Source organism: Peromyscus eremicus, chromosome 22 (genome assembly GCF_949786415.1).
Source record: "Peromyscus eremicus chromosome 22, PerEre_H2_v1, whole genome shotgun sequence".
NCBI lineage: Eukaryota > Metazoa > Chordata > Mammalia > Rodentia > Cricetidae > Peromyscus > Peromyscus eremicus.
The window spans coordinates 5,955,728-5,978,818 of record NC_081437.1 but is presented as its reverse complement, the minus strand read 5'-3'; the positions used below and the strand labels follow the sequence as shown (position 1 = coordinate 5,978,818).

The 23,091-nt window shown below is 40.2% G+C and overlaps 1 protein-coding gene across 2 annotated transcripts in view; it reads left to right on the top strand.

The window, feature by feature from the left end:
• Foxn2 (forkhead box N2) overlaps positions 1-23,091 on the top strand; it is a 51,125-nt gene that overhangs the window by 15,294 nt on the left and 12,740 nt on the right. For both annotated transcript variants that reach the window (XM_059248395.1, XM_059248396.1), the window contains exons 2-4: positions 8,434-8,984; positions 17,698-17,792; positions 21,330-21,394. In XM_059248395.1, the coding sequence (XP_059104378.1) occupies positions 8,448-8,984; positions 17,698-17,792; positions 21,330-21,394 (697 nt within the window). In that variant the 5' untranslated portion in view covers positions 8,434-8,447. The remainder of the gene's footprint in view (positions 1-8,433; positions 8,985-17,697; positions 17,793-21,329; positions 21,395-23,091) is intronic.

Genomic DNA, 23,091 nt, shown 5'->3' with positions numbered 1-23,091 from the left:
CTCAGCTACCAAACTAACATAATAGCAAAACTGTTGGAAAGATGTATATTAAACCACTTTAGGTGTGGGAATTTTATTTAATCGTGGGAGAGTAGAAGGGTCTCTCCCAAATCTGGGTGTTGGAACATTCTTAAAGTTTCTGGGTTGAAATGTTAAGGATAACTAACAGTTGGCTAGAGTTAGGTGTGCTGTGAACAGTTTGAAGCACAGAAATGCAAGGAAACATAATCTAGGGACATACTATCACAGTTCCTGTATATTGGAGTGTCCATCTGAATGTACTACAATTTTGGTGGTCTAGGGCTAGGTAATAAACACTTAGAGTATTTTCAAATTGTGTTTTCAACTTAAAAAAAAAAAAAAAGAAACATTCACTTTCTTTCGTTGGTTAGGTGGGGGCACTTTGCAATTGAGATATTTGTGGTATTTATTCTAAATTTTTGTTTGTTCTTTTTTAAAGGATGTGTATATGTGGGGGAAGGAGGTTGTGCACAAAGCAGAAAAGGGTATAGAATCCCCTGAAGCTGCCCAGTGTGGGTTCTGGGAACCAGTCTCAGTCATCTGGAGGAGCAGTGTAACTGCTGAGCTATCTCTCTGGCCCTGTGATACCGTTGGTTTTTTATGACAGGGTCTCACTATGTAGCCTGACTGGCCTGGAACTCACAGAGATCTACCCACCTCTCCCTACTGAGTACTGGATTTAAAGGGATTAAAGACATATACCACCGTATTGGGCCTCTGTGGTATTGTATTTTGAAGTCATTATTTATGGATCAATCAGGGATTTCTTGTAACAAAATGTTATGGGTTCCCCCTCTCATTTAAATAGATCTTAGTAATATTTATGGCTCCTAATGTTTATATTTTTAGAACATTTTAATTAAAATTTTTGCCTTATGTTTATGGGTGTTTTGCCTATATGTATGTCTGTGTATCACATGTGTACCTGGTACCTACTGTAGTCAGAAGAGGGCATCAGATGCCTGTAACTGGAGTTACAGGTGGTTATGAGCTGCAATCATGTGAGTCCTCTGGAAGAACAGCAAGTGCTCTTAACCGTAAAGCCATCTCTCTAGCCCCTATATTTTAAGAATATTTATTACCGTACTGATGCCTAACAGTTTCTTATTCTGTTTATGGATTTGAAACTAGCTTTGAAGTCATTAAATACATAAAACTTCACTGATAAAATTTGCCCTTGGATTTAAAGAATGAGTCAGCCCATAGACAAATACATGTATTTTTCCCCCCCCCAATAGTCCTGAATTTTAAACTAGGAGCTTTAGTGTGAGAGCTGAGTTCTTCAACAGAACTTACCAGTTAGTTAAAGAGATGTCCAAGACATAAACAAGAGAAATGCATGTGGCACTATGGTGTACCGGCATAATTTAGCAATTTGATAGATGTCATTTAAAAGAATGACCAACTGTGTAGACTTCAAGGTCAAAGGGAAAAGCATTGCCATATTCATACTCGGTCATCGCACATTCTTAGGTCCTGAAGTATCCAAGCTGCTGTCCCCAGTTTTAGCAAGGATACTTCAACTACCATAACAAAAGCTCAAGTAGGTAGGTGCTCACTGACATCAAGAAGAAGTGATTCCAAAGTCCAGGCAGGCTCCCTCCCTCCCTTCCTTGCTTTAAAAAATATCTTTTATTGTTCATGTTTTTTATACAGAAAATAATAGGTTGGCTTGCTGTTTATTTGTTAGAGATGTTTCATTTTTTACCTTATCAAATAATGCATCTTTTTAACTTCCCCCAAAAACTAACTATCACATAGTTTTGGAGATATGCTGAAACAATGTATAGAATACCATACTGTGTGCAAATTACTTACATAGATGTGAAATATAAACTCAAGGTTACAAAATGTATCTGGATGAGTTGGGGAGAGAGAAAGTGGACTTAGAAAGAAGTAGCCCTACAAACTTTTCTTTTTCAGTTTTAGTGGTTTCTGCTTTTAGCGTTGTTGAAAGGTATGTTTTTTTTTTTCCCCACTCAGTTTTATTTCTTTTACCCTCATTTCAGAAGCAGTTTCTCCATGAGAACTGTGTCTCCTTCTCTTCACCAGAAAATGCAGCTGCACACATTTTTGTTGTTGTTCAGAGACAATGGATCACATGCTGTGTCACCTAAATCTGTCTAAGAGGCAGTTTAATCCCTCAGTTGTCTGGGTACATGACATTGTGTAGTATTATGATCAGATGTACATTTTTGTGCAGTACATTTGGGATTTAAAAATCTATTTTATTTATTCTATGTGATGTGTGTACCTGAGTGTATCTTTTGTGCCACATGCATTCAGGAGCCCGAGAAGATCACAAGAGGACACTGGATCCCCTGGAACTGGAGTTACAAGTGGTTGTGAGATGCCATGTGGGTATAGTGATCCAAACCCAGTCTCCTGCAAGAGCTGTAAATTCTCTTAACAACTGTGCTCTCTCTCCAGCACTGCATTGGGATTTTAAATCTGTCTAATCCCAGAATTGGGTGTTTTGGAATGGGAACTATTGGTAATGGAGAACCTTACAGAATGTGATGTAAATCTGTAGGAAAAGTTGGGACATCTTTTGGTCCCTTTCTTAGTCAGTGTTCTATTGCTGTAAAGAGACACCATGACCAAGGCAACTCTTATAAGAGAAATCATTTAATTGGGGGCTTGCTTACAGTTTCAGAGGTTTTTTATCATCATGGTAGGGAGCCTGGCTGCATGCAGGCAGGGTACTGGAGAAGTAGTTGAGAGCTACGTCATGATCCTCAAAGAGGAAGCAGCTGGCTCGAACTCACAGAGATCCTCCTGCCTCTGCCTCCCAACTGCTGGGATTAAAGACAAAGTGTGTGCCACCATACCCAGCCATAATTATCTTGATAATAGATGGATTTTTTTTACTTGATACAAATTCTGAAAGAGGACAGTAAATTCTGAGTTGAATATGAATGAATATAACTACATCTTTATATAGCTGTTTTCATTTTATATTGTATTTGTTGCATTATCTTAAGTTACTGAAATGGTGTTAATAAGTAAAAACTCAACCTTTTTTTCTAAATGTCCTAGGTTGTCTTTTTTTTTTTTTTTTAAGACTTGTATGTATAAACATTTGCCATCATGGTGTGTGTGTGTGTGTGTGTGTGTGTGTGTGTGTGTGTGTGTGTCTCGCGCGCGCGCGCGCGCGCGCAAACCTGCAGCTAAAGCTACAGGTGGTTGTGAGCCACCATGTGGGTTCTAGGAACTGAACCTGATCTGTAAAAGCAGCAAGTGCTCTTAACCACTGAGCTGTCTCTCCAGCCTCTTGTTAAAAAATTCTTTTCTGTCTGAGAATGTTGGCACCGGGCAGAGCTGTTAAGACATTAATAACAAAATGCTGAGAGTCCTGAGATTTAAATTGTTTGAAATTGCTTGAATCCCAGAGATCAGAAGGATTCTGTTAAGTGATGTGATCGGCAGAGCCCAGAATGCAGGGGATGAAACAAACAATAAGGAAGTGAGCGTTGCGCATGAGGAAGCCGGGGACGGCTATTGCGGCGTTCTTCTGAGAAGTCCTGTGGTCATGCTGACGTCGGGAGATGGGGAGAGGCCTGCTTAGTAGGGTCTTTTATAATTTCTAAACAGAAAAATCATCTATTAATTGATGAACTAGAATAGGCTAGTCTAATCGTGTAAGAGGTGGCTTTTGTTTAAGTCCATAAATTGACCCGTGTGTGTGTGTGTGTGTGTGTGTGTGTGTTTGTTTGTGTTGTGTGCGTGCGTGCACGCTCATGTGAAAAAGATGTATAACTACTAAAACTAAAACTAATCTAGCATAGCATTTTCCTCAAGAACTTTGAGCTTGTTTAAACTATAAAAATAAATAAATACATTAAAGAAAATCCAGAAAGACTAACAAAGGCCATTACCAAGTCTGTAGTATAAACAGCTTTTAAAATATCCTTCCCTCCAGTTTTTACAAGTTCTTTTTTTTTATTTCAGTTATTGTTTTATACAGTCAATTTTAGTGGCTACTGAATACTAGACTGAATAGGTAACTTGGCAATTTCTCTATTGCACGATATGCAAGTTAGCAGTTTTCCAACCTTTAATGATTCTTTGGATATTTGTGGGGGTGGAGGAGGTTGTAGAGGGGTTATAATTGTATATAATATAATTTTGTATATTTTTGGACAGAAATAAATGTTTTTTTTAATTACTAATATCTTTGTTTGCTACATACCATGGACTGTGCCACATAATATTTAACATCAGATTTTGTTTTCATTTCCTTGGTTGCTAATGAAGTCTGATATTGTCTCACATTTTTGCTGTTGACACTTATTTATCTGCTGTGGCAGACTTAGTGCTTGGCTAGGAGTGGTTGGGACTGCTCTAAAATGAGAGTTTACAACAGCTCTGCCTGCATTTCTCCTTGAGAACACGGCGACGGCTGCCAGGCTTGCTAAGAAAATGCTGCCCTGCAGTGTCCCCCCTGCGTTCTCAGCTCTGCTTGCTGTACTTCCTGGAGTGCTAGAGCACCTGGCTGCTGTTTATACTCCACTCCAAGATCATGTCCACGTGGTAATATGCCAGCACTGTAACAGGTTGGAGGGACACACAGGCCACAATAGAATGTGAATACCAGACATCATGTTTAAGAACCAAAAAGGACCTAATAAAGGAATTTTTATAAATGTACTTTAAAAGAAAACCATATTTGCCCCATCTAAATTAGTTTCTGAGAATATTTAGTCAAGAGATTGTGATTTTTGAGTGCCTGTCACATTAATGCACCTGTAGCAAAGAGGCTCAGCGCAGCCCGGGGAGTTCCTTATCTGCTGACGACCTCCACTCAGGTGAAGGCCGATGAGGACTGCGCTGCAGGAGAGGTTTTCCGGGAGAGCCAGAGTGAAACAAAGCGAGTGTGTTCTCAGATGTAGGAAGTCACAGCTTGTACCCCCTAAGTTTGGTGACAAGTCATTAAATATTAAGACAGAGATATGGGGTGAGGAGGAGGCAGTAGACAACCCCAGAACATGATAGGCTTCTTAAGAGAGTCACTTTCAGGTGTCTTTACAATGCCTGTTCATGTGATAGTGTGGTTCAAATGCTGTAATTTACCACAAGGTTTAAAGATTAATCAAAGCTTAGACTTGAAGTTTAAATAGTAAGGAGAAATGTATGGGCCAGTTTACAATTTTTCTTTCAGAATTTTCTTTGTAAATTAAATTGTAAGTTGATTTTTATCTTGTTATGGTTTTAAGAATGAGAGAGGATTGCTGATATGAAAGTTGAGGCTACAAACACGTGGGGATGTGGCTTACCTGATGGAGTGCTTGCCTCGCTTGCCCGAAGCTCTGGGCTCCTTCCCCAGCACCTCAGAAACCAGGCTTTAGAGGAGCAGTGGGCCTGGAGTTGCAGCACTCAGAAGGTTGACGCCACATAGGTTCTGGCCTTGAGTAAGCAGAGTTCACTTAGTATTTTAGCACTCTTGTTTGAGATGTTTTTAGGAAAACTTCCTATTATCTCTATACAAGTTTGGCTTGTATCAGCTGTATTGAAGGTTCTTGACTCTGAGTCAGCCGGAAAGACAAACTAGAAACCAGGGTGAGGGGGTTGGTACCCATAGGTGATGTTTATATACTGTTACCATGGTATATAGTGGTTGGAGTTTTGGTTCTGTGTTTGCCTGCATGGGTGTTCACTCTGTTTTTGCATATTAGCCAGAATGCTTAGCCTGAGTCCTTTTCCTCGTCTATAAAATAAGGTTCGCAATTGTCTCAACTTAATTGATAGGTAGCTGACGTACAGCATGCAGGGTGTTAAGTAGAATTAATGTCTGGCCCTGAACAAATTGGCTGAGGTTATCACTGAGGAATTTAGTAGTGACTCCCAGGATCCAAATAGACAAGTTGTGTGTTCTCGAAGTAGCCTGTGACCCCATTTCAGTTAGCTGACCCTGAACCACGCGAATAGGTGTAGGCTTTTAAGTATATATAAAAAACAAAACAAAAATCATTTGAGAAACTAGAAGTGCAGGAGGATAGTTGAGAAGCAGCTTCATGATTAATATAGTGGCAGTTCCGACTTCCTGAGAATGTCAGTGATGGGGCATGCTGAGGGTGAGAGGATTCAGAATGCAGTTAAAATACTAGATTTTTGGGTTTTTAAAGAAACAGCAAATGTTTACTGAACTTAACTTCACCAATAGTAAAATTTAGGGAATAAGAAATGTTACTTTGTTGAACTTGCGGAAGAAAAAAAGTGGTGGTTCCCAGGTACTGTAGCAGGAGAAGGGACAGGAATATTAGTCAGAGGGTGCAGAGTTGTAGTTACACAGGAGTAAGCTCTTGTTCTCTCGTGTAGCACTGGGACTCTAGTTAATAAAAATATAAACGGCTAAAACTGCTAAATAAAATAAAAACTGCTAAAACAGTAGAAAGTTAAATATGTTCTTACCATGGAGAAATAAATATGTGAGGTGATTTGTTTTCTTTATGTTCACACACACACACACACACACACACACACACACACACGCATGCACACACACACGCACACACACACACACACACGTATTTTGTATCAGGGTTTTATTACATAGTCCTGGCTGTCTTAGTTTGGGTTTTTATTGCTGTGAAGAGACACAGTGACCACGGCAATTCGTATAAAAGAAAACATTTCATTGTGGTGGCGGGCTTACAGTTCAGAGGTTCAGTTCATTCATCATCATGGTGGGACATGGCGGTGGAGAGGTAACTGAGAGGTCCACATTTTGTTCAGGCAACAGGAAGTGGTCTGAAATACTGGGCGTGGCTTAAGTATATATGAGACCTCAAAGCCTACCTCTACAGTGACATACTTCCTTCAACAAGGCCATACCTACTCCAAGAAAGCCACGCCTCCTAATAGGGCCACTCCCTATGACCTTATGGGAGCCGATTTCATTCCAACTACCACAGTGGCTAACCTATAACTTGCTATGTAGACCAAGCTGGCCTTGAACCTGGAGTTATTGTCCTGCCCCTGCCCCTGCCCCTGCCCCTGCCTCCTGAATGGTGAGATTACAGGAATGCACCACACTCAGCTAATTAGCCTGTTTTCATCATTCACAATGTATACATGTGCAGTTTGTATAATTATTCTGTGTCAATTAAAAATAATTTGAAAGGAAATGTTTTTTTCTTAGTATGATATATAAAAACAAAACTAGTTTACTTTTAAAAAATATTATGTGTATAACACGTTCCTAGTATCCACAGAAGTTAGAAGAGGGCATTGGACCCTCTATAACTGGAGTTGTGGATGATTGTGAGCTGATATGTGAGTGCTGGGAATTGAACCCAGGGCCCTCTGAGAGAGCAACAAGTGTTGTTTTTTTGTTTGGTTTTTTTTTTTTTTTTTTTTTTTTTTTTTTTTTTTTTTTTTTTCCGAGACAGGGTTTCTCTGTGTAGCTTTGCGCCTTTCCTGGAACTCACTTGGTAGCCCAGGCTGGCCTCAAACTCACAGAGATCCGCCTGGCTCTGCCTCCCGAGTGCTGGGATTAAAGGCGTGCGCCACCACCGCCCGGCTAACAAGTGCTCTTATACTGAGCCATCTCTCTAGTCCTAGAAATGATTTGTTTTTTATGGTAAATATTTAAGATTTGGAGATTTACTTGGAATTGTTTAAACATTGTTTCAAATTTCAGTATTTTAAAGATTGAGTACTATGTATGATTATTACAGTAAACTATAGATGCTTAGGATAAATTATGAAGTCATGACATAGTCTGTTCATAGTTTAGTTATGGATGAAAACAGTTGTATAATACTTGCCCCTGTGTGCCTGTGGAGGTCCAAAGGCACCTTACAGGCATTGGTTCTCTTCTTCTACCTGCTGGGTTCTCAGAGTTGACTTAGGTTGTCAGGCTTGGAGTAAGTACTCTATCTAGCAGGCCATCTCACCAGCCCCATTACATTTAGTAAGAACTACTACTGGTTATTGTGGACCAGAAACTTTGCTATTGAAGCTATATAGTTTTTTTATTATCACTAATACATGTGATGCTGTCAAGTTATGTTTTATTTACTGTTTATTTATTGTTTCACATAATATGAAGCAACTACTTTGTATGCATTATAACTGTCAAAACTGTATTGTATTTAAATATACAATATTATATGGGGAGCTGGGTATGGTGGTGCACACCTTAATCCCCGTACACAGGAGGCAGAGGCAGGGGGATCTCTGAGTTTGAGGACAGCCTGGTTTACAGAGTGAGTTCCAGGACAGTCAGGACTACAAAGAGAGACCCTGTCTCAGAAAAAAAATAAAAGAAAATCCTAAATATATATATTTATTGTTTGTATGGCATAGTCAATTGCAAATTTTTCTTAATTTGGATGTGTATATGTAAATGTTCATTTGCTTTTTCCAGAGTTTAAGATTTATATTAATGGAGAACTTCTTTTTTTGCAGAACTACACGAGTAAATGGGTCCAGTAATTGGAATGACTCCGGATAAGAGAGCTGAGACCCCAGGAGCCGAGAAGGTTGCAGGACTAAGTCAGATTTACAAAATGGGAAGCTTGCCTGAGGTCGGGGATGCTGCGAGGCCAAAGGCCACCCTGGTGGGCAGTGACTCGGCGGATGACGAACTGACAAACTTGAACTGGCTTCACGAAAGTAGTAATCTTCTGACCAACTTCAGGCTTGGAAGTGAAGGTCTCCCAATGGTTAGCCCATTGTATGACATAGAGGGGGATGATCTGCCGGCCTTTGGACCGTCCTGCTACCAGAACCCAGAAAGAAAGTCAGCAACTTCAAAGCCCCCATACTCCTTTAGTCTTCTCATTTATATGGCTATTGAACACTCTCCAAATAAATGTTTGCCTGTCAAAGAGATTTATAGCTGGATTCTGGACCGCTTCCCGTACTTTGCCACTGCACCCACAGGCTGGAAGAATTCTGTTCGGCATAACCTGTCCCTGAATAAGTGTTTTCAGAAAGTGGAAAGGAGCCATGGCAAGGTCAGTATTTATCAACATTGCTCTGTGTGGTGGGGGAAGTAATACAGGCCCTTACGATATGGGGAAACCAAGGAAGCGAAGCCAAGTCAGATCAGTTTGAGACTAATTGTATTTATCACTTGCTTTCATTTCTGATGCTTTAAAATTTTTTAGTGTTGAGAAATTTTTACTAGAATTACCTTCAGTCTGCCTTTCACCTGGGTGATTCTTACCAGTGCTCCTTCCCACCTCATTATCCGCCATCCGCCCTGACCAGGAGTTGAAACTGTGCTGTGTTCGGCAAGCACTCCACTGTGCTGTATATCTAGACCACAAGTTGTTTGTTTCTCCTTTTGAGAGTGTGTGTGTCTCATTGTAAAAAGATTTTATTTAATTGTGTGTGTGTGTGTGTGTGTGTGTGTGTCATGGGTTTGTGCCTGAGTACAGTGTCTTCAGAAGTCACAATAGGACGTTGGGGTCTCCAGAGCTAGAATTAAAGGCATTTGTGAACTGCCTAATGGGGGTGCTAGGAACTGAACTTGGGTTCTCTGGAAGGGGCCATGCATGTTAAAACCTTGCTTCCATCTCTCTAGTCCCATGGAGTGGATTCCCCCTAATTTATACAACTATATCAGTATATATCCTATTTATTCAGTATAAAGATCTACCTTATAATGAAACTGTAGCTCATTTACATTAAAGAATATGACAGGAATTATTTTTAGTTTGCTTTTTCTCTGTTCTATTTTTTTAAATTTGCTTTTTAAATGTGCTTTAAAAAATAAGTTTTCTCCCAGCACTTGAGAGGCAGAGGAAGGTAGATCTCTGAGTTCTAGGCCATCCTGGTCTACAAAGTGAGTTTCAGGACAGACTCCAAAGCTACACAGAGAAACCCTGTCTAAAAATAATAATAATAATAAAAATAAGTTTCTGTAGCTATAAAAGTTATATAAAGGCAGTAGTCTGAGTGAGAAATGTAGACAGGCAGAGTGGAAAGGTACAATAAATGTGAAGGCTAGTGAATGTCATAATCAGTTACTTAGGCTTCAGTTCTGAGGTTTTCCTTTATTTCATTTGTGATATGTATGTTGTTTTCCTAAACATGTCTCCATTCCCTGTCAAAGGAGGATCACACTTAGTACTGCACATGGACATAGTTTCAATAAAGATGCAGGTTTGAACAGTCTTAACACCTGCCTCATGACTGCTGACCTGGTTAGACATTGTGTTGTAAGGTAAGACTAGCTTGAGAAATTCATTTTCCTTGATTTACAGAATACGTAATACCATGTTCAGACTTGCCTGGATTCGTTTTCTTTACCATTAGCTTTTTAAACCTGTTTTAAAAACTGTTTTCACTCTCGTCTTTTTAGTTTCGTGTTTTCTTGGGTAATCTCATCCATTCCCAGGGCTTCACTTAGCATCTGGTTGCTCATGACTCAAGTTTGTCTCCTAAAGCCAGACTTAATTTGCAGCTAATTGTTTAATCTAAAGTTACGTTGACGTTTATATAAGTTGAACTTTATGCCTCCCTCTTCTAGGATCCAAGATTCTAAGCTTGATGTTTTTCTTTATGATGCCTAGTTACTTGGATATAAAATTTGGAAGAAGTTTATACATTATCCTGCTGAAGTCTCTTACTTCATAACCAGGAAAATGAGACCCAGCTAGGTAAAGTCATTTGACCATTGCCTGCAAAAATCAAGTTAGAATCTAGGAAATAAACTACCTATAAATTCTCAAGGATCCTAGTTTAGATCTTCATTTCTCATCAATTGAAAGGCACATGTGTGTGTGTGTGTGTGTGTGTGTGTGTGTGTGTGTGTGTGGTAATAATAGCTTTAGAAATTTATTTTTCCTTGATTTGCATAATACATAATACCATGTTCATACTTGCCTGGATTCTTTTTCTTTACCATTACCTTTGGGGGGAGGGGCAGGCAGTGTTTTGAGACAGGCTTTCTCTGTGTAACAGCCCTGGCTGTCCTAGATCTCACTCTGTAGACCAGGCTGGCCTTGAACTCAGAGATCCACCTGCCTCTGCCTCCTGAGTGCTGGGATTAAAGGCGGGCGCCACCGTCTGGCTACCATTAACTTTTTAAACCTTTTTTTTTTTTTTTTTTAACTTTTTTTCATTGTTGTCTTATTAGTTTAGTGTTTTGGGTCATCTCTTATATTTATGTATGTGTATATAATACATACACACACACACATAGAGAGGAGTCGGCGTGGGTAATGTGAATCAGGTGTTCCAAGAGCCAGATACTAACTTCATGAAGTTAGCTCACAGTAGCCTCGTGTCACTTCAGGTGGTTGTGAGTTCTAAATTGTAAAACAGTGAGTTACGGACATTAAAGAACTCCCAGGGCTGGAGAGATTGCTGAGCCATTGAGAACATGTGTGCTCTTCTAGAGGAGCAGAGTTTGGTTCCCAGCACGCAGGTCAGGCAGCTCACAACCACCAGTAACTCCAGCTCCAGGAGATCTGATGCGCTCTTCTAGCCTGTGCAAGCACACACAGGTGGCATAGCCACCACACATACACAAATAAATAAATAGTCCATCTTTGAATAAAAAACATTCCTTAGAATAGTTTTTAGGGTTCTCTCAATCTGATCTCTGTTTTTGATGCTGTGTAAAAAATGACTCCATGAACTACCGCTCCCCACCCACCCCACCCCCACCCCACACTAGCTTCCAGTGTGTGGTCTTTATCCTATCCCATCCAGAGTGCATTTTCCTAGACTCTGTGGAGAAACCACTTCCTCGGAGCTCAGTTTGGAAGCTCCCCCATAGGCACTTGCTGCTTGGTATATCTATTCTGGGCTCCTGTAACCTTTCCTTTATTGTTTCTATAGTTAGATATTGAAGGGACTGGTAATCGGCCCAAGACCAAGTTCTCAGAAGCACAAAGGGGGCTTTATTTGCCCCAGAGGGACAAAGGGCAGGGGATAAGAGATAGAGGATAAGGGAGAGGGGCAGGGGTATTTGTCCTGGAGGGACAAAGGACAGCCTTTGGATAGAGAGGAGACAGACATGGCACATAGGCAAATGGCAGTTTATAAAGGTACAAGGGGAACCTCCGTGTTAGGATGAGCTGTTTAATTTTGATTGGACATTTTAATTAGGGCAGCCAAAAGGGGCCTTTGATTGTTGGACTTCAGTACTCTGATAGATGGACCTTGGTAGTCAGTCTCAGGAGGAGGAGGCGGTGGCCAGCTTTAGGGATGTCATCTAATGGTTTTAGCAGGCAGAGGGAATGGGGGAAGGGCAAGGCCTGCTAGAGCCATGTGTGCCATGCTCGGGCGGGCTAGAGTGCCTTCGCATATTATAGCTATGTACAAGTTTTTATATCCCACCAGAGTGGGTATAGACTCTCTTACGGAGTTATCTCCTACTTATCCCTTGCCTCATAGTGATTGGTAACAGGGGCCATGATTCAACCAACCTTTCAGCCGTAGGTGAATGGTTCAAAAGGTAGGCAAAGATCTTCAGGCTCTTGTTCCCTGAAGTTAGAGAGGGGAGAAGAGATTAAGGTGTGTGTGGAGGGGTGGAGGGATTATTCTGTAACCTTTTAAAAAGTTCAGTAGTTCCCATTTTAATGCATAATTTATTTTACCTTATTTAATGGTACTTATACATCTGAGTTTAGTTTTTTCCAAAAACACTAATACAGTGAAAGTTCTTTTATGTACATTTTTTACTTGTTTGATTTTTATACAGTGAGCTCACTCACCCTCCCCTCTCTTCCTCCTCCTTCTCTCCCTTCCTTCCTGGAGATAGGGTTTCATGTAGCCCAGCTGGGCTCAGACTCACTGTGTTTATTGAGGGGATTCCAGTTTCAGAGGTTGAATCCATAACTATCGTGGTAGGGGATGACAGTGGACAGGCAGGTATGGTGCTGAAGTAGTAGCTGAGTACCTTAAGACACAAGCATGAGGCAGAGAGAGGGAACTGAGAATGGTGTGGACTTTTGAAACCTCAGAACCCACCCCAGAGACACACTTCCTCCAACAAGGCCACACCTCCTAATCCTTCCCAAACAGTTTCAGTACTGGGGACCATGTATTTAAAGATACCAGCTTGTGGGGGCTATTCTCATTCAAATCACCACAATGGCCTGGAAGTCATTAAAGATTTCCTTTTCTTCTTTTTTTAAAACAGTGTTTCAAAATTTAAATCATGGCAGACCTCAGATTCACTATGTAGACCACGATGGCCTAGAACTCACAGAGAGAGACCTTTCCCTCCCGAGTGTGCCACCGCCGCCCAGCCTATTTTGTTTTATGCGAATGTCAATGAATGTATATGTGTGCTCTGTGTACATGTAGGAGTCTGCAGAGGCCAGAAGGCACTGGAGTTAAAGTGGCTGTGAGCCACCATGCAGGTGCTGGAAAGTGAACCTAGGTCTTCTGCAAGAGCAGCCAGTGCTCTTAACCTGAGCCAGCTCTCCAGTTCCAGGCCTGATCCTTTGATCTTGATCTGCCTGCCTGTTTCCTTAAATGCTAGTATTTCACACTTGCCTATCTGAGCAATTGCAGTGTTCAGAGAAAGGAAGTAAGGAGGCGAGAGCTAGGGAATGGGAAAGGATGTTTCAGTTTCATTTGAGAAAGAAAGAATTCTATGAAGAATGAGATAGAAATTGTACCACTGGAGCAAAAATTAGCAAGCTGTCACAGGTAGGGGTAGGAGAGAAGAAGCTATGAGTACACACCACCAACGTCCAACTTGGTGAAGCAGTGATTTTTTATTTGAGTTACTTAATAAGAATGTGTGAGGGCTGGGCTGGAGAGATAGCTCAGCGGTTAAGAGCACTGACTGCTTTTCCAGAGGTCCTGAGTTCAATTCCCAGCAACCACATGGTGGCTCACAACCACCTGTAATGAGATCTGGTGCCCTCTTCTGGCCTGCAGGGACACATGCAGGCAGAACACTGTATACATAATAAATAAATAAATCTTTAAAAAAAAAAAAAAAAAAGAATGTGTGAGGGGTCACTTACAGGAGCAGAAAGGAGTCAGAGACAGCTGCATCAGCGAAGCCCATCCCAGCCCAGGTGACAGCTCACAACGGTGGGAGCCTGGAGCCCACTGCACAGCCTGCAGGCGGCTCGGCAGATCCCAGTGCCCTTTCCAGGTGGCTCAGTGGTCCCCACCTCCTCAGGCAGCTCAGTGGTCTCTGCAAGGTCTTTGTAGCTTGTCATGTCTGGGGAGAGTGACTCTCGGAATTATGTTTACTCTGGGAAGGAGGAGCCCAGTGAATCTGTCTTTCAAGGACTTCCTGAAGCTGTTTTGAGGTGTTTACTTTCTTTCTGTCTTGAGCTCCCCTGCAGGATGGAATGTTTTAACCCCAGAGGAAACTGCTTGATGTTGATGAAAACTAGAACACTCTGCTTGATAGTTTGAGATTTAGGAGAGTTCTTACTTTCAGGGGCAGAGGAAAAGCGCTTATGGATTTATTGATTGATTTGCTTGGGGGCAGGTCTTAATGTAGCTCAGGCCGGCTTCCAGTGGAACTTGATAGGCAGCTAAAGATGACCTTGAACTCCTGGTGTCCTGCCACCATCTCAAGTGTTAGAATTGCAGTTTTTCACTCCCACAGCTTGGTGGCTTTGTTTTGTTTAAATGTATGAACCTTTTGAGTCAGTGTCTCAGAGTGTATTTTCTTTTGCGCCTGTTGGATTTGGTCCCTGAATGAATGGTATTTAGAGTTGAGGTTTCTCCCCATAGGAGGAAGGCAAGGTCTACCTTCTGTCTCCTTTGTGTTATCCACACCACTTCAGAAAAGCAGATTTAAAGGCTTAAGGCCTTTTTTTCCAGGTCTGGGGATCAGACTTATGGCCATTGCATATGCATGGCAGGTGTCCACCACTGAGTTACGTTCCCAGCCAACATCCAGTATTGTTTTTCTGAATTTTTGTGGAACGTAAGTGAACATTGTGACTGATTTTTAGTCTATAAATAAAGAATTAAATTTTTGCTAGTCTAGTTACAGTTTTAATGTTTTATAATTTGGTGATTCTACATATATATGAAGGGATTAGACAAGACAACTTTTAAAATGTATAAGGCAAGAACATAACATTTCAGACATAATATTGTATCTTCTCTGAATTTGTTATTTAAACTTTTATTAAGATGAATCTTTGCAATTTAGCCCCTAATATATTCCTTTCTACAAAACCTTCAGTGGTTTTTCTACCAATCTTAAGTTTTAAAATTCATGATAATAAATGAGAGAATGCCTATTTTCTGTTTCCCAGTTTATTTCTTATCAGCATTTCATTTTAGAATAGTATTTCTAACACTTTTATCATTTGTGGTTATCACTAACCAGAGTTTAAGTGAGAGTTAGTTAAAAATTCTTTTTGCAGACTCTGGAATATAGATGAGCAAATACATAGTTTATCTCTTGAACAGACCAGTGGCAGGAAATGCTGCCATGGCAACATAAGCCAGACTGTTATTTGAAACTGTACTGAAACTGCAAGTTCTCAGTTTTTACAGTGTGCTGTTTCAAAGAAATAGCTTTTTCTACTGTGATCAAAAAAAAAAAAAAAAAAAACTTTCAGACTTTCTACTATAGAATTTTAAACAAGGTTTAAACCAGTTTGTAGGAGATATCTCCGGAATACCAAAGTAGAACATGGGTAGTGATTGATAGACATGTCTTGGTCAAAGTATGAAAAATTACTTGTGTATATGAAACCTAATTGGAACAAAAGATGTGTGTTGACAGTTTTATTTCCCAATTGTCAAAACATATCATTTTGTCTAAATGACTGAACAAAGATCTAAATTAGTTTTTATCACTTAATCTAAAAATACATTTGCAAATTTTAACATTTCTTGTAAAAACTTGTCAGTTGCTTGGGTTTTTTGTTATTTTTGTTTGTTAGTTTTTGAGACAGGGTGTGCACAATTTGTGTGTGTGTGTGTGTGTGTGTGTGTGTGTGTGTGTGTGTAAGTAAATTATATAGTGCTTGCTGGGACAAAACTCACTATGTAGACCAGGCTAGCCTCGAACTTGAGACAGTCCTCTTGCCTCTGTCTAGCCCTAATGCTTTCTGTGGTGCCTTGCTACTGAATGCAAGAGAGATGTCTCAGCCCATTCCTCCCTATGCGACTGTGTTAAGACTTGCTCACTTTTCCTTCATCTGCATGTCTCATTTGCCAGGGTGTTTAAAACTGTTTTGTTCTCAGTGGATGGGCTTTTCCACAGGTAAGAAGCTTCCCCCCAAGTTAGTTTATCCCTTACTGCTTATCACCTAAACTTTTTAGAAAAAATTTACTTTTGTTCTTACTGGTTTGTTGTTGTTTTGGGTTTTTTGAAACAAGTCTCTCAGTGTAACCTTGACTGTCCTGGAACTCACTCTGTAGACCAGACAGGCCTTGAACTCACAGAGATCCGCCTGGCTCTGCCTCCCGAGTGCTGGGATTAAAGGCGTGCGCCACCACTGCCCGGCTCTATTGTTGGTATCATTAACCAACAATTGTTGGTATCTTCAACTAGCATTCAATAAACACCCCGTGTCAATTTCAAAATAACTAATTAATGTTTATTTATTTTGAACTGTGTCACTTGGATATAAATTACTTTATTTGAATCTCATTGCAACTCACTTGGATCTTTTATTTTATGGGTAAATTGTGAAATGTCCGACTCCACATTGAATGATTTGTCCAGTTTCACGTGATCAGGCAGTAAGTAGTAATGAAAAACTTGGGTTTTAAGATTTTTTTTTTTTTAATTACATATTATGTGTCTAAGTCTGTGTGAGTATGTATACCTGTGTGTGAGTATCAACAGAGGTCAAAGAGGGCAGCAGATCCCCCAGAACTGCAGTTATATGTGGTGTGAGCCCTCTGATGGGTGCTGGGAACCAAACTTGGGTCTTCTGAAAGTGCAGTACAGCATACTATTAGCTGCTGCACCATCTCTCCAGCCTCAGATCTTAGTTTTTAAAATTGTGGAACAATATTTTTTCATCATGCCATTTTATAAAAATGAAATGGATTCAAAGATAAAAGATCTTAGTAGTAGACTAATATTGCTGTGACAAAGAATTTAGGAAATGGAAGCAATGTGGAGATAATTGCATTAAGCCTTACATCATGCGAGATTTTATACAAGGAAGGAGTATTGGGAAAAGAAATAAGTAAATTTAATTGTTTTTCAAAGAATTATTAATGTAGTTGTAAAGTATAATTTAAATTTTAAGATTTTTTTTGGCAATATAAAAAGCATAGGATCAGTGAGATGGCTTAGAAGGTAAAGGTACTTGCTACAGAGTCTGAGGGACCTGACTCTGAGTTCTTAGATCCACTCAGTAAAAGGAGAGGACTGATTCCTGCAAGTTTTCCTCCATCCCATACTCATGGCTTGTCTCTCTTTCATAAATAAATAAGTTTAAGCATTATATAAGCCTAGGTATAAATAAGTTTGAACCTCTCTCATCGTGTGGTTAGAACAAGTTTTGTGTATTTCGTGGTGACTGCAATCAGTCATGTATAGCAGGCTCACTTCCACTTTGGGGGGCGGGGCGTTGGGTAAGCAGGTGTGGGTTTTACAGCAGATCAGCATCTAGCAGCAGGCACAGGGGTAGCTGCTGCATCTTCAGCCTTGGCATGTACTCAAAGGTGGGAGGGCTTTCCCCATATACTTACTCAGAGCAATCTGATAAATTGTGATACATAGCAATTCCAGGCTATTGATTCTTGCACACTTTTTTCTAGGTTAATGGAAAAGGTTCCTTATGGTGTGTTGATCCAGAATATAAGCCCAACCTTATGCAGGCCTTGAAGAAGCAACCTTTTTCCTCTCCACAAAGGTAAGGGCCCTCTGTGTGATTTAGATTTATTTTGTGAGATGGAAAAAACAAAATTGTAGGGCCTTGTTTTATTTGTGTGTTGATTTAATTGTATAGAGAAGTATTTACAGCTAACATTAACCTAGGGGATTTTCCTCTTGGTTACTTTCCTTCTTTGTAGAAAATAAAATGTTGTGAGATATTTAATTACACTGTGATTGATTTAAATAAGAACTAAGTGGCCAGTAACTAGGCAAGAGGTAGGACTTCCAGAGAGAGAGTGCTCTGAGAAGAAGAAAGGGAGAGTCTCCAGCCTGGTACTGCAGAGGAAGCAAAACATGCAGAAGGAGAGGTAAAAGCCATGAAGCCACATGGCAGCGCGTAGATAGAAATGGGTTAACTTAAGTTATAAGATCTAGTTAGAAACAAGCCTCAGCTAATAAGAAGTCTCCGTGTCATTAATTGGGAGCTGGCTAGTGGGCCGAGAAAGACTCGGTACACATTGTGCCCAATGTGGGGCAACAGGTGTAACAAATATCTAAATGGTTCCGTTAAAAATAAAAACTTGGGAATCAGAAGTTGAGACAAAGACCTGATAAATCCAAGGACAGCGGAGAGTTGATTGGATGACCTCACCAGCTCCAGACACCCATACCCACCCCGGAAATCTCTTCCTGTCCTCTCTAGCAGACCTCCTCAGTCCTCCAAGAACTTTATGGCTAATACTGGTCAGTCAGTTGCTGACTCCATCCTTTGATTCAAGGTGGCTTTGTTAGCACAGTGGAATGGCTCTAGGAACAATTCTGCAACAATAAAATGCTGGAGAGTTGAATATAAATTCTCAGAAATAAAGTCAGTGCAATATATTATAAGTAAGCTAATAAGTTATATGACTTCAGTTGCAAAAAGACTAACTCATTTTAATTGTTTACATGACTTACATAGCAAATTAAATGCATATTTAAATTTTTAAAATAAGATGATTCACAGTTTGTAATTATAACATTTTTGATACACCATTTAAGATTGTTTCATTGCTATAAAGAGACATCATGACCAAGGCAGCTCTTTTTTTTTTTTTTTTTGAAGGAGGGAGGAGGTCTTAAATACAGGCTTACAGCACAATGGGAGAACCCCGGAGGGCAGAAGTTTGCTACCGATGTTTTGCGATCTTGCATCTAAGCTGTTAACGTCCATTATGCAGGATACACAGACAAGGAACTTCCCTTAAGCATTCAGGAGGGTGGAACCCAGCAGGGAATTAGCATAGAGAGGATATGAAGGTCAAGGTCAGCAAGCAAGGCAGCAGTTACCCAAAATGGGAGCCAGGGCCCTACAGGTCCCCCTTTTTACTAAAAAAATGAGCTTCTGACTTAGGATGCGAGGGACGTCAGCAGGTCACCTTACCCATCATGGAGATGCCTGCCCAGGCCACACAGGCGCTCTGTCTTAGGTTGGTGAGCGCCCCCCATATTACCCGTCTCTGAATACTCATTATCATACAGGCTCAATCACGTGTGAGCTGCAGAGTTAACTGCTGCCAAAGATCTCAAAGTGGCTCTGGGCTTGCAATCTGTGTGTTCGACACAGAAAAGACCAACAGAAGTCCTAACCCACCCATACCCAGAAGGCTAAAGACAACTGAGCCATTCCCTTCCCAAGGCAGCTCTTACAAAGAAAACATTTAATTGAGGACTTGCTTTTAGTTTCCGAGGGTTAGTCCATTATCATCATGGCACTGGAGCAGTAGCTGAGGTCTTTATATCCTTACCCACAGGCAGCAGGCAGAGAGAGAAAGACTGGGCCTGGGGTGGGCTTTTGAAACTCAAAGCCCACTCCTAGTGACACCCCTCCTTCCAACAAGCATACTCCTGCTCCAAGAAGGACAGATCTAGTCCTCCCCAAACAGTTCCAGACATTCTCAACTGGGGACAAAACATGCAAAAATATGAGCCTATGGGGGTCAAAAACCACTGCACAGCCCAGGCTAGCCTAAAGCTCGCTGTGACCCAGGCCAGCCTTGAACTCATTGCAATCTTGTTTAGCCTTTCCAAATTCAGAAATCACTTGTTAATAAACTTTCAAATACATATGTAGGGAGAAAATGAAATTAAAATCTCACTGCAACAAATTCAGAATTTCCCATTGTAGTTCATTTGAATTTGTAAACTGTTATTAATGAAAGGTTATAGTTGAAGGTGGAAAGTTGAAATGATTGGACAATGTATCAGTCATTGTAAGAGGAACCAGTAGGTAATGTATCCTTATGAAACAAAATTTTAAAAGAAATGATTCATTGGAGCTAGGTGTAAACACCTTTAATCCCAGAACTCAGGAAGCAGAGGGAGGCAGATTTCTGTGGGTTCAAGGCCAGTCTAATCTATATGTGGTGAGACCCTATCTCAAAAAAAAAAAAAAAAAAGGGAAAGGAAGTTGATTTCTTCTTAGTTAATATTGGTGCTTATGAGATATTCTATTTAAATAATAGTTTAGAGCTAAAGGAAATATCTTTAAAGTTTACTTACGTGACTTACTTAGCTGTGCTCTTAATTAAGGATAAAGTGGGAGGGTGGCACTGTCCTTTGGACACTCCCACAAATCACATTCCACTATATCTTTATGCTTTGTATCTATGTTTGTATCTTTAGGCTTATCATAACTTTAGGTATTAAAAGTGATTTTGTTGGCTTTTTTTTTTTTAAGAGTGAATAACAGCATGGGAATTATCAATTGTTGACTTTAAAACCTTAATAAAATAAAAACATTTTGTTCCATTTTGTTGATTCCTTTTGACATGTTTTTTTGTGTAACTCTGGGGAGAAAGAATGAGGTATATGTAAAAATTGAATAGGAAATAACACTTTTAATTTCATTTTAAAAGATTTTTCTCTACTATCACAAGTAGATCCCCCTCCCCAAAAAACAAACAAAAAAAACCCTGGAAATTTAACTCTGTGGCATTATTATATAGAATTTTTCTTAAATACTTTGATAAATTCTTTTTTTAAGGAAGAAATCTTTTTTAATATTTTATTTATTATGTATATAGTGTCTGTCTGCATGTATGCCTACACTCCAGAAGAGAGTACCAGCTTTCATTACAGACAGCTGTGAGCAACCATATGGTTGTGGGAATTGAACTCAGGACCTCTGGAAGAACAGCCAGTGCTCTTAACCTCTGAGCCATCTCTCCAGCCCCTTTGTTTTGATAAATTCTTAGTGTTAAACTAATAACTGTTAATATTATATCAAATTTAAATATATAATGTAAAATAAATTCTTACATATTTATTGTTCAAGGCATTTAAAATACATTATTATGTAATGGTGCAAAAATACTATATGAGAAATGTAATTATTTCTGCTTTACAAATGAAGAAATTAAGAGATAAATTATTTTTTAACAATAACTAAATAATTATTTTTAATTTTGACCCTTGCTCACTTATTTCTTTAGTAGCTCTTTCTAAACTGAGTGCTATTAGCAAAGAAAGATGTATTTATGGCTGGGCTCTGTAAGACTTGTAAGCACGTCTGTCTTTCCTCCCTGTCTTCTAGTGGTCCTTTATCGCCTCACTACTTGAGCTCTGTTCTCAAGCAAAGTCAAGTGCAAACTCTTAAAGGTATGTATGAACACTGTCCTACAGAATCCTGATTCTTCTGATTGTAGAAGGCTTAAGCGATAAATTTCTATAGAGAGAAAAAAAGTCATCACTTATCAATATTTGGTATAGTGTATATGTGCGCATGTTTTTCTTCAGTGACTCGTAATGTATGGGTATTTATGTTCCTCTACATTGCTCTTATGTTAATTCCTCTTTACGTATATTTTTCCTTGAAAGTCACATTTAATTTCTTTCTTTTTTTTTTTTTTTTTTTTTTTTTTTTTTGGTTTTTTGAGACAGGGTTTCTCTGTGTAGCTTTGGAGCCTTTCCTGGGACCTCACTCTGTAGCCCAGGCTGGCCTCAAACTCAGAGAGATCCTCCTGCCTCTGTCTCCCCAGTGCTGAGATTAAAGGCGTGCACCACCACCATCCAGCCAAATTTAATTGCTAAGTAATATCATCATTGGAGTTACTTTTGCCGATTATTATGTGGCCCATGGTAACTTTACATCTATGAAATGGCTGAAGAAAAAAATAGAACTAACACTAGTATTTTGAGGTGCGGCGTCTGCCACGTCGCAGTGGGATTAGCTGCAGCAGAGACCTCCATGTTACGCCTTTGGTTTTGCATCTTGGTTCGCAAATCATAAAATACTTGTCTCGTGACCCTTTGCTATTGGCATGTAGTTCAGAATGTTTTTATAGGTTATGCCTGAAGGCTTTTCATTTAGACTAATAGGTTGACCTTTTTAAAAGGGTTTTTTAATGTTTGTCCCCCTCCCCCTCATTTTCATAGTATTTTCATTCTTCAGTGGGGTTTGGTTGATCTTCCCTCACCCCTTCTGCCCGCCTTTGCCCCCATCCCCACCCAAACTCCATCCCCAGTAGCCCCCCTTTGTTTGTTTGTTTGTTGTTTATTTTTTTTTTGAGAAAGACTCTCTTTGTGGCCCTGGCTGGCCTGGAATTCTAGACCAGGCTGCCTCAAACTCACAGAGACCCACCAGCTTCTGCCCCCCAAGTGCTGGGATTTAAGGCTGTGCCACCATGCCCTGCTCATCCACCTTTTATGTCTATGTCACGTGTGTTCATTACCGTCTTTATCATTCTCTTGTAAAGCCACGTTTCACCTTCTCATGGGTCCTTACCAGTGTCCAGGCATCTACACTGTCTCATTCTCACGTAGACACGCATATACGAAAATTAGGAGCTCGGCTCCTTAGGGCAGCAAACCTGCTCTCTTTCATCTTTCTCAGCCTGGGTCACCTCACTTCAAACAGTGTTTTCCACTTCCATCCATTTTCCTCAAGTCGCATAACTTTATTTTCCGTCACTTCTGAGTTGTGTATATGTACCACATTTTCATTATCCACTCATCCACTGGTGGGCGTCCAGCTGATTCTGTTTCTTTGCTATTGCAAATACAGCAGCAATGAACATAGATGTACAAGTATCTCAGTAGTAAAACGTGGAGTCCTCTGGGTATGTACCCAGGAGTGTAATAGCTGGTCATAGGATTTCTGTCTTTAGTCTTGGGGAATTTCCACACCAATTTCCCTTGTACTGCAGGAGTTTGTGCTCTTGACCAGCGGTGAAGAACGGTTGCACTTTCTCCATGCCCACCACCATCTGTTGTCACTGGCTTGTGCAGCCACTTTGCCATTGGCCAGATGGAAACTCAGTCTTAAAAAGTAATACTGATAGGGTTTCATGGAGCCT